Source organism: Scardinius erythrophthalmus (assembly GCF_964197995.2).
Source record: "Scardinius erythrophthalmus genome assembly, chromosome: 18".
Taxonomy (NCBI): domain Eukaryota; kingdom Metazoa; phylum Chordata; class Actinopteri; order Cypriniformes; family Leuciscidae; genus Scardinius; species Scardinius erythrophthalmus.
The window spans coordinates 12157859-12170106 of NC_138238.1; the positions used below are offsets into that span (position 1 = coordinate 12157859).

The 12248-nt window shown below is 37.0% G+C and overlaps 1 protein-coding gene across 1 annotated transcript; it reads left to right on the forward strand.

Moving 5' to 3' along the window:
- The first annotated feature begins 1350 nt into the window (after positions 1-1350).
- Positions 1351-11541, forward strand: LOC308706922 (zinc finger protein 518A). The gene is made up of 2 exons (XM_081392833.1): positions 1351-1722; positions 4498-11541. The coding sequence occupies exon 2, from the start codon at positions 4516-4518 to the stop codon at positions 9034-9036; it is 4521 nt and encodes a 1506-aa protein (XP_081248959.1). The 5' UTR covers positions 1351-1722; positions 4498-4515; the 3' UTR covers positions 9037-11541.
- Positions 11542-12248: the final 707 nt, after the last annotated feature.

A 12248-nucleotide genomic window follows, 5' to 3' on the forward strand; every position in this document is an offset into this window, starting at 1 on the left:
TAACTTTAAGAAGCACTGGGATGTTCTTACTGAAACAATGAATACAATAACAAAACTTATGCATCTCCTATAGTGTTCATTTCAAAGTGTTTCAAAACCTTGATTTCAGGACAAAGCTCTTCTTTTTCTTCTATTTCCATCAAAGTGCTATTAAATATTGTCCCAGGGCCTGGCACATTTCTGACCTGGTCATCATCATTTCTCATTCTGGATCTTTTAGCTTATGGCCCACAATGACAAACAGTTGCATACAGTAATTCCACAAATCTGATTTTTGAAGTAAGTGGGCTCTGATCTCTAATGGGCAAGTCACACCTTCATATGCCACACCTTAATTTACACTTCATTCATCCATCATCTTTTGTTTTACACTTGATCAATTTGCAAACATGTCAAGACAATTTGTAAGGCTGTTTATAAAAACATTACTACATGTATTACTCTGCTTAGGCTACTACTTTAAAATTACAATATTTGCACATTACCATATTATTTCAGTATTACATACATTTTAATGTTCTTTTTTAGTAAATGAAACACTGTTATTATACATACAGCTTTCAAATAGTTTATGATCCCTTTATTGAATTTAAAATTTTATAAGTAGACATTTAATTTAATGCATTTCTAATATACCTAGAGCAGAGTATTATCAAATATCTGAAATATGTCAGACTAACATTTCAAATATTAAAGTCATTTTTGTCCCTTTTGGTGGCCTTTCAGCCCAATGAATTTCTGACCCTGGTCATCGTTTACTCTAAATCGTATCCTACCTACATGGCTTCAAATGACAAACAGCATAAATTACATACCTACAGTTCTTCTTTTTGGAGACTCAATTTGCAATGTTTTTCTGAAAAGGACCATGTCTGATTTGTAATTTCACATGATAGTGGTAGTCATATATTGTAGAACAAAATGTAAAAGCCTTCTAAATAAAACTGCATTAACAATGTTATTTATTTAGTAAATAAATGTAAATGTATCTAATTCCTCAAATGTGAAGTGTAAAGCCTGAGGTTGCAATATGAGAACAATGTTTGCCATATTTTATTATAAACTACTTGCAATAAAAAACAGCTTGAAGCCTTATCAATCTAATTTAATTAACATTCATTGCAGTACTATGTCTATATTCTTTTATTTATATTTGAAATTATGGTTACCCTGATATAGTCTAGGATCACTTGTTACATAAATGTTAGATAACTACCCACGAAAAGCATCATCATATTTATTATCATCGCAGAAGCACAATATGATTGTTACATCTATTTGCGCATTCCAGTGCGCCAGTATTTGAAACCTAGTAAACACTATTTAACTATCTATCAGAGTAATGATATTGTAGGTCAAGATGGCGCTCCATGATTTAGAGTGAGTCATGGCGTCCCTTGAGTCTACAAAACAGCAGTATGCACTGCCACTTTTATAGATGGACAAAACTGCGCCTGAAACAGACCGAAAACTGCGTCGATTTTAATTAAAAAAACACGTTTAATTCATCAATTAACCAAAGGAAATGTGTATTCCATTTAGAGAATTTGCTTTGAGGTTTAAAAGGAAATATATGTTTGTAAAGACGACCTAATGAGTGTTTCAGGTAATCCATATTCATCCGCTCTGAGTTCCTGCCTCACGCGCATTGAAGGCAGCGGAACCCGGATGGAACTGTCATGGCTGCCGTCACCGACCTGCCAGTCTAAAGAGAAAAGAGAGGTAAATTTCTCTAAACTGCGCTTATTTGAAACAGCGGTTTCAACTAAGACACAGTGGCATTCAACTCCAATACAACTGTGACTTTTTTTGAGTAGTGCGCTCTTACGTTGACTTCTTTGTGTTTTTAATCGTATGATTACATCCAGCGTGGGTGGGGGCGAGTTGCTTTATTTTTGTTGATGTGGATAAATAACATGGCTTATGAGTGAATGACTTTGACATTTGTAGGTTTGTTCGCTAAGAGAGTAGCGGGATAATCGGTGTGCATCCAGAAATGCACAGCCATAATTGTCGTGTTGAGTCGATTGACATGGCACTTCCTTTAGTTGGCTGTGCATTGTGCGTGTCCGCGTTGCACAAAGTTGGTGAATGTCAACTTAATTTAAATAACTTTATTTCTTCGCAGATGCAGGACTTTGTTGTTAGGTGTTGCTGGTTTTGTATCATGTTTTTAAAAAGTTTGTTTGCGCATCTGTAGAAAGATTATGAAGTAATGAAATTCTGATGAAAAGTTTGGCTAATAGCAATTGTGGAAAATGAGAAAGGATAAATCAACGCTGTCTGTTACAAAAGATGTGCACGGATATGGGTATGAGATACGATCATGCTGATGAAGTTTACACTTAACAAGAGAGTTTACATATGAAATGATGTTCCATGCATCACTTCACATCTTGGTTGTAAATTAGTCATACAAACATTAATCCATTTAATTCCAGCGTTCTCCCAGCTCGTCAGATAGCCCAGTGAAATTAACATTTTCTTGCATTTCTTTCATTTTCTAAAGTTATGTACAAGTTAGTAATGCTGGTCACAATAATAGCCATTGGGAGTCTGATTGCTCAGTTGGTTAATGACCCAATAGAGGTTTTTTTTTTAATTTTTAATTTTTTACTATCAAGCAATTGCATGGAAAAGTGGAAAAATAATCAATGAATAAATTAAATTTTACTTTTCATTTGATGTAACAGTTTTGAAATTTAAAATTATATAACGTGTATCAATCAGTTGTTTTTAAATATTTAATGTTATTGAGTTGTTGTAAAAATTAGTCTGAGGGTTTTCCTACTGTTCACAAATGTGACCACTGGCATGTTTACATGTATTGTGATCATTCTTTATATGTGCCAGAACAAGCTTAAAAATTAATTTTTAGACAATTGACTCAAACGTAAATTTTGACAAGATGTGACCAGTGGGATTAAATTGGTAAATGGCAAAGTTTGATTGCTGTATAATTGTTGAATCACAACATTTAATCTTAAAAAAAAATTATAGATTTGATTTGATAGATATTGACATATTTCTAAATTATTACATTTCAACAGGTTACCATACAGACAGAGTTTGCTTTTCTCAGGGTTAGACTCCAGGGTTATTCTCCACAGTAAACATTTCAAATAGTATTATTAAACAGTATTACAGCAGTTGTTGTTACGTGACCTACACTAAATCACATGACGTCATTGCACATTTCATTTAGCAAGTGGTATCCATTTATTATCTTGGAAATAAAATTTGAAAATATAATGTCATTTTGTGTATCTTAACATTTGATAATGTTAAGATATCTTATAGATATCTTACAGATATCTTAACATTTGGCAGCTCAATCATGAGTCAAGACAAATGTTTAAATTCTGCAGTTTGAATTACTCATGTCAGTTCATTCTTCACCGATGAACCACAAATTAATGGGAAGTGCTATATTCTGCACAGTAAACAGAGTACTGCTCATTTTGGAAAATGTAGTGGATCATCCATGTATTTTTTGCATGCAGAAAATTTGCATACCGTGCAGAGGAGACATGCTATAAACTGTTGCAGGAATTAGTGTAGTATGATAGTATGCTGTTGTGATCATCTCCTAAACACAGATAAAAGTTGTGATAGGTAGGTCCACATGGAAATTTGCAAAATGCTCTGCAGATTTTCGCAGACTTTGAACAACCAATATTCTAAAAATTCTTCACATCCCATGCCCCTTATCTGTTTATTTATCAGATATTGTTTGGCATAGCCTATTTGATGATATTTTGTTGATTATAAACTTCTAAGTGGTGTGTATAAAAACTTTTCTGGATAATATTCTGCAAAATTGGCACAGAAAATTAAAAGTAACTCCATCTGGGCTCCTAATGATTAAATTTTTGCAACATTCATGAATAAAAGTTATTTCTTAATCTGCAGTATATAACTTGGCTGTTAAAGGCTATAAAAATGTGACAACCAGTTTTTCCAGATGCAAGGAATCGCAGTGAATGGCATTGAAAGGTTTTCTGTTCTGCTTTTTTGACACAAACTAAGACAAGCATGACAGGCAAGAAGATGTTGTCTGTCACTTTTAAACAAACAATAGTATTGTAGACTGCGCTAGAGAGAATATGTAGTCTATAGTAAGTCATCTTGTGGGAAAAAATTACCTTTAGTGGAAGTTAAATTACAGTAGTCAACATTTAAAGTGGATCAAAACCTTTCATCAAAGTTATTCATACATTTTGAACAAGACCTGTTCTTGTCTTTGGACAACTTTAATTAACTTTTTTTTATCCACTTTAAATGTTGACTACTGTGTTTCTGTAATACTTTTATACTCAACATATTGCATATATGTTTGATTAAAGTGTAAATTAAAGCATAGTAGCTCTTACAAGATGTATTTAATAGAGGTCATTTTTCTTAAATGCTGTAAAACATTAACTGTACAGTAGTATTATTCACTTATTTCAATATAATAATGTTTTTGTTTTGTTTTTTGTTTTCCAAATATTGCAGGAGTATATATTATAAAGCATGGAGGTTGACCTGACTGCATCAGATGATCCCCCTGAAAGCCATGACCAGAGCCAGGATGATGACACCTTACTGAACCACACTTTGCCACTCGAGTTGGCACATCAGCTTCCAGAGACAGCCTCTTGTAACGAGCAGTGTGACCAAGATGAAACACACCCTGAGGAGTCAGCCACTGATAATCTTCACATAGATGGCAAAGCTTCTGGAAAGACTCCATGTAAGATGCAGCAGGGCGCAATCTTCTCTGGAAAAATACTGAGTTTTTGTTGTTCTGAATGCAAAGATGACACCACTTACAGCCCTAATGACTTGCTGAAGCATTTTCAAGGATCACACAAAGGAACCCTTCCAACTTATCCTTGTGATCTGTGCTCGTTTGTCACCAATGAATTCTCATCTCTTCAGCGACATCGCATTGGACATCGAAACACTTTGGTCACGTGCGAGATTTGCAACGATGGGGTGCAGTATTCACTTCTTTTGCTCACCAGGCACTTTACCAACTGCCACAGCCGTAATGGACAGTTTCGCTGTAAAAAGTGTGAGTTCTCCACCAGAGATGCAGGAACCTTTGTTCAGCACATCCATCGTCACAACGAACGCAACCACAAATGTGTGAAATGTCCGCATGGTAGCCCCACACAAGGAGAGCTTCAGAAGCATAACTTGGTGTATTCAGGGACTTTTCCTTTCTCTTGTCAGATATGTGGCTATAGTGCAGCTCGCAGAGAGTACCTGAACAAACATCTTACAGTGGCACATGGTGAGGAGATGAACAAGAGGAGAGCAAATGAGGACAATTCTGGTGTTAATTCAACTGGACTAAAACTGTTGCTTAAGAAATCTCCTCCAGGTGGAGGATCCAGAGAATCGCAGTGGATGTCAAAACTTAACTCACTCCCTGGTGTAGGTCTGCTCGATCATAATGGCAGGTTGTTTAATCCTGAAAAAACCTTGGAGGAAACCCAGCAGTTTCTTGAAAGAGCTGTTGGGGTTAAAAAGGAGAGTAATAAATGGACAAAGTCTCCCGTACAAAGTGAGCCACAAACTTTGCACCTTATTCCATCAACAATGCCACAACCAAAGTTACAAGAGCATGAGATTAGTCCAGGACTTCTGAATTCAACCAACAACAATGGACTGACTGTTCTTATGGTGAAGAATAAAATATCTATTCCACCAAACTGTACCACTAAAGTAATGGGCTTTAAGATAGTAGATGGTAAAAAGCATTTAGTTCTAAAAGTCATACCGACAAAACCAGAGGACTCCACTGAAAATGAGGTTTCTGATTCACACATCGGTGATGATGAAGATAAAACAACCAGCAGCCCTTGCTCTTCATCCTCACCAAGCATAGGATCTCTCCTCAATTTAGAGTCTGGAGAATCAAATGAGCCATCTTCAATAAAAGAAGAGTCACCGGAAGTTGAAAATCACATTGGCAACCATCTCCCCCTGACAGAGGAGCACAAAGTTAGCTTTAAGACTGCAAGTAAGGCATGGCAGGTTAATAATGAGGATACTGAAGTCTCACATGGTACTGAAGTCTCACATGGTGTACTGTCTACAGCGTCAAAAGATGCTGCACTTTCTCTGTATCAATGCCGCCAATCGAGTGGGAGTTCATCGCCGCATCTTCATGAGGTATCTTTCCTCTGTTCAAGTGAAAAAAGCTACATTGATGATATCCAGACAGCAAATCCAGCCGCCACACCTCCTGTTTCAAAATCAGAGTTTTCCTCTGCTGGTTCTGAGACTACACTTTCAGATTTGCAAATTGCTCAAGTAAACCCATCTGAATATGAGGCTACAGCTTTCGCTTCAGTTATGGATCAACCCTCAGGTTCACAGTCACCTGCTGATGAAACCACACATCATTCCTGTGACTCTTCCAATTCAAAATCTGATCCTGAAATGTCTGTAGATGACAAGGTCACACACGTTGATATCCTAAAATCTAAACTTCCTAATATAGAAACAACAGATGCAACATTTGCTGTGCTTTTGGAAGAATCTCTTATCCAGCAACCTCAATTCAGTTCAAAAGGTGGTAAACCATGTAAGAATAACAATGAACCGAGCTGCCCTATTAAACGTTCTGTGGAAAAAAACATCATTGATTCAGTGGCTGCAGAAGGGCAAGATTCTAATTCTCACAAAGTTGTGACCACATTTTGTGAGATGACTGACATTAAGACTTTTAACACAGAAGTTGGAGAGACCTCTCAGTTTTACCCAAATTCTCCTTCTGACTCAAGTGAGACCAAAGCTTCAGACAGTGTAGTTGGAAAGTTCTTTGAAGTAACTAAAAACAAAACCACGGAGGCAATCTCACAAAATGAAACTAGTAAAGGTGCATCACCTGATGCCAAAGATTGTAACACAGAGGTTGAAAATAACGTTCTTAATTCCCCAAGTCAAGAGGTCTTTAGTTTCCACAATTATTCTAAAGATTCCTTCGGGAGCTCTCCCGATTCATTGCAGCCTGAGGAAGACTCACCGCTGGGGCTAGAGGAAGAAGAGTGCGAGGAGGACTTTGGTGACTGGAGCTTAACTCTGCCGGCATCGCCTCCTCTTCCAGTGGAAGAAGATAACAAGGGAGTGGCTAATGAGAGTGATCCAGCATTAGAGCGAGTGTCAGATAGTGATATTGAGGTTGATGAGTGCATAGCTACTGTTGATGATTCACTCATTCCTGTGCTTCCAGAAAAAGAAGTAGAAACGGCTTGTTCATCCTCATCAGAGAAGAAACCGGAAGGCGTCACATTTGCAAGTGAGAACCCAGCGGCAAGCTTGACTAGCGCAGCTGTTTTGGGAAAGATACTTGAAAAGCACTCGGACGCTATTATCAGCCAGCAGCTTGAGAAAGAAAGAATGATGTCTTCAGGTACAGGACAAGAAACTGTTAGGCCGACCAAAACCACACTTCGGATTTTGCAAACACCTGAAGGAAAACAGCAGATGTTCCTTCAAACTACTGACACTCCATATGCTGTGCCAGTTCAGCTGAAAAGTGGAGCTGGGTTCAAGCTGATTACTAAGTCCAGTTCTCCCAAAATTAATGTGTCCTATGTGAAACCTGGGATTGAGACAGCCAGCAAGACTAAGGGAATAGCTCTGACTTTAAATGGAGGCAGAATTGGCATGTCTACACAAAGTTCAAGTCTGGAAACTAAAGGTCAAGCGTCTATCCAAATGGCACCGAGCGGCAGTGGAAACCGCTATTTCGTCAATGCTGCAGCTCTTAAAGCATCTCTTCTTTTTTCAGGTGCTGTCAAGTCCTCATCTGGAGAACAGGCGACCAATGTGCCACAGACTTGTTATTTAGTTCAGAGATCACTCCCTGTTACCCCAGTTAGTAGTGAGTCAAATGGTCCAAGTCCTAAGACTGTGCTTGCAACTCGTCCTGTATTGGCCATGCCTGTGAATTCAGCAGATAAAACCAGTCCCTTGCAGTCTGGGAGGCAAGCTTACTTACTTAGATACATTTCTCCAGCTAAGTCGGGTATTCTTTTGAACAATTCAGATGGGAAAGCTTTGAACCAGGGCAACCAAGTAAATGAGGCGGGCAAAAACAGGGTATTCCTTAAGATAGTTAGAGGTCCCAACGGCACCAGATTTCTCTCCACTGCTCCATACACCACAGCCAAAAAGTCGGTATACCTTGCCACAAGCTCTTTACAGTCCCCTTGCTTGTTAATGTCCTCAAATAAATCTTTAACCAATGTGTCGGCAGGTCTGAAAACCTCTACTAATTCCCAGGGTCTCACTCATAAACTCATCCCAGCATCCCAGCTTAAACATATTTTACCCCAATCCAATGTTCAAAACAAAAGCAGGGCTGAACATGATGTAGCATTACAGAAGTTGCCACTTGTTCCCTGTCCCATCCGTCCACGAAGCCAAAGGAAACGGAGGCGAAGGGCTTTGTTTGAGGAAATGCTGGAGGGCTCCTCCAAAATGAGGAGAATCTCGAGCAAGTCGTCTGAGAAAGATGCTACCTCAATTTGGGAGCCTGTTGCGAAAGATGTCATGAGAATGCTAAGGCTCTGTCCCTTTAGTCCACTTCAAGAAATCAAATGTCCCCGTCGAAACCAGCCTGTGGTTGTCCTGAACCACCCAGATGCAGATATTCCTGAAGTTTCTAGCATCATGAGGTCGGTGAACAAATACAAAGGTGAAGTTCTCAAGGTGGCACTGTCCCAAAGTACAGTTAAAGCCCTCTCTGAGTCTCCAAAAACACTTTCAAAGCAGAATGCTTCCAATGGCAATGGGAGCAAAAGATCAAGGCCAGTAGGAGGCACTGTTCAAGAGAGATTCATTCTAAAACTCAAGTTAAAAAAGACTAGCAGAAATAAGTATGAGGTGGTGAGGTCCTCATCTGCTGGTTCAGAGCAGCAGTCAACATTTTGTTGCTGGTTTTGTGGCCGAGTTTTCAACAACCAAGAGGACTGGATTGGCCATGGTCAACGGCATCTAATGGAGGCAACAAGAGACTGGAATAAGCTGTTCTAATGCAACTGCAGAGCCCCTGGATTGAGCCAAATGCCATCCTACGTTATAGAAAACAGATTTTTTTTTTTTTTTGTAATCTTTTCTTCTTTTTTTAATAGTACAGTAAGATACAGTTATCCTGTCTATATTATTTTTCCATAGATTTTTCTCCAGAAGCTTTTAAAGGGTATAGTGTAATAGAGAAGCGTTTGGTACCTGAAACAAGTTTGTATGTAAATAATTTTCACCCTTGTATATTTAAAGCGAAACCCTTGAGTATGTATAGATTGTTACTGTGAAAACTGGACACACTGTATGTTTATGGTGCAAGCAGGAAGATCACTGGTATAAGATGGTGCTGTCTCTTATATAACTTTTTTAATGCAGACAATTGAACCAATTTCTCAGGTAATTCCATAGTCTTTGAATAAGTGAATGGTCCAGTTTATAAAGAAGTAATTATCTTTCATTCTGAAGCTGTGTACAATTGTAGATTTAAACATTATGTACCATTTTAAGTACAGTTTAAGTTGGCTACAAATGTCCTACTTCCTACGTCATTGAACCATATTGTTTTCCCATTTATGTCCTTTGGGGCTTAGATATTGTGAAAAGTTCAGAATGCATCTGCAAATTTTAAAGGGATAGATCCCCAGAAAATGAAATTTTGTCATTTAGTTCACCCTCATTTCTTTCCAAACCTTTATGACTTTGTTCTGTGGAACACAAAATATGTTTGTTTTTTTTTTTGTTTTGTTTTTTCATACAATGAAGTCAATGTAGTTGTTTTGGACCCTATTGATTTTCATTGCACGGGCAAAACCTGGAAAAACATTCTTCAGAAAGTTTTGTGTGTGTGTTCCATAGAAGAAAAAGTCATACAGCTTTGGAATGACATGTGGGTGAGCAAATGGTAATTTTCATTCTGGGATGAACTCTTCCATTAAGTATTATTTTAGAATATTGCCTAAAAACAAGCCCAACTGGTTCCTGTGGAAGCCATCCTTTTGAAATTATGTGTCCTGTGAGGTGGTTTGCCATTAATACGCTGTATTTGTTCTCATGTTGTTTCTTAGGGTCAGTTTTGTATACCTTCATTACATCAAATCAGACCCGGTGTCCCTTCAGTAGCAATAATGGACTTTATAATAGTTTGAATGTTTTTTCTGAAAATATATTCTGAACCTACATCTGTTAGTTATGGCTTTGGTGCTTTTTGTTGTCCTTTCACTTATTTGAAATGAAGAAATGCACCTGTAAATGTACTATTATGCTTTACTAAAAAAATATATAAAACATGACGTATTGAGATGCAAGCCAACAAACCTCAAAAAGCCAACTAAACACTAACTGTATTTTCATTTTCTGTGATACTTGAGTGCCTCATTCTGCCTCAAAGTTTTTACAAGGTCCGTTTCATTTCATGGTAAAGTCCACATTTGTAAGATTTGTGTGTGTTTAGCAGAGTTCAAAGATTAAGATTGACCATTCATTTGTGCTAGACTACATTGATTTTTTGCTTTCAACTGATTTGTTAACTTTAAAAGCAGAAGTTAAGACTTTCTTTAAACTATTTTTGAGACACTATTTTCTCATTGATAGCTCCGATATCAGACCTTTTTAAAATGTGGGTTTCTGTCCCATATCAGCAGTTGTTTTTGTTATAACATTCAGTATATCCTTTACATTTAAAGCATGCTTTATGAAACTGTTGTTTTATGTCAACCCAGTTAACACTGTCCAGATGTGATACAGTGGACTCAATGGTGCTTTTGAATTGATCTGTCAATCTGCTAATTTTTGAGTTTCTCTCATAGAATTTCTCTTTAAATGTAGATAAACGCCTCACAAGTGCTGTGATCTGCCACGCTCAAGTCTCACTGAGAGATCTCTGTAATTGTTAGGACAGATGTTTTAATTTGTCTGTGTCCATTAATCATTCTTTGTCCATTGTGCTTGAATGAAGCTTTGATGGCAGAAAGGTAATAATCCATCCATGATTTAAGTAGCGAGTGTTCAGTGTATTATAGTTGTCATAAATCAGTGATTTCTCTGAAGCTTTACTTTCCTGTGTTTGCTCCGTTAACTGTTTCTAACACATGAGAACTATGTTGTTGGCATATAAAGTTTTTTTTTTAATATTCACTCAGTATGTATGTCACCCTCTTTGTGACATGACAATCACTGTTATACATGTGAAGTAGTGGAATTGTTTATGCAAACCCTAACGGTCACCTAATATTCAGCTCAAATCGCCCAGCTTGAAACAAGTAATGTCACGCCATGAATGAGCAAAAATATAGTCCTCACTCAGACATCTGTCAACCAAATAATGTTTGTCATGAGGCAAAAATGTCCTTCCTTCTTGTTGTAATGCCCATGTCACACAGGTTTTTATTAGGATCTGAGAGACAAGTTTATTTTTTTATGCTAAGTGCCTAAAATGTGATGCACCAGGTTGACACTATATTGTACTGTATTTACCTCCTTGCAGTTCCTTCTTTAATAAATGTAAATACCTTTGAAGAATGTAATTTTTTTTATGACTATGACACTTTTATTGCCTCTGGGGTTGCCTATTTATATGTTGGTATTTATGTGACTTAATCTTGAAGATGGAGATGTTGCTAGGAAGCAATCACCTCTAGGTGGCAGTATTGTATTAGGTTAGTAATTTAGTTCTGATTTTATAACGTCATTAAGAGGATGTTTTACTAGAACATTGGCACAATATTGACTTCATTGGTTCATATATGATGCCAACACATAGGTTTCTTTAGAGATATCTTTATTCTGGTAAAAACATTCTACACATTTTTATGTGGTCAACTATATTTATTCTTTTGCCTTCATTCATAATACAGAAAAATGTATGTTTCCTAATGCATTATTTGCTGTGAGGTCTAATAATATTAATTTAATTGTATAAATAGTTTCATTTTCAAATATTTAACAAAGTTGTAGATGTTTCAGAGAACTTTATGCTGATCTGCATGCTGCGGTAATACAATTCAATTCACAATTAACTTTTATTGTGTCATTTAGTGTTCTAAATTCATTTTGATATTCTCTTATCTACTACATACAGTATTAGTAACTTATCCCTAAACTAAAAATGTGTCAAATTTTGCCCTCAATATATATTTGTCACTTGCCTGAATGTATGCCAGTGTAATTTTCGGTTCTCTTGAACAAAAAAGAAATTGAAATTAAAATTAGTTCTAAGATTGTTC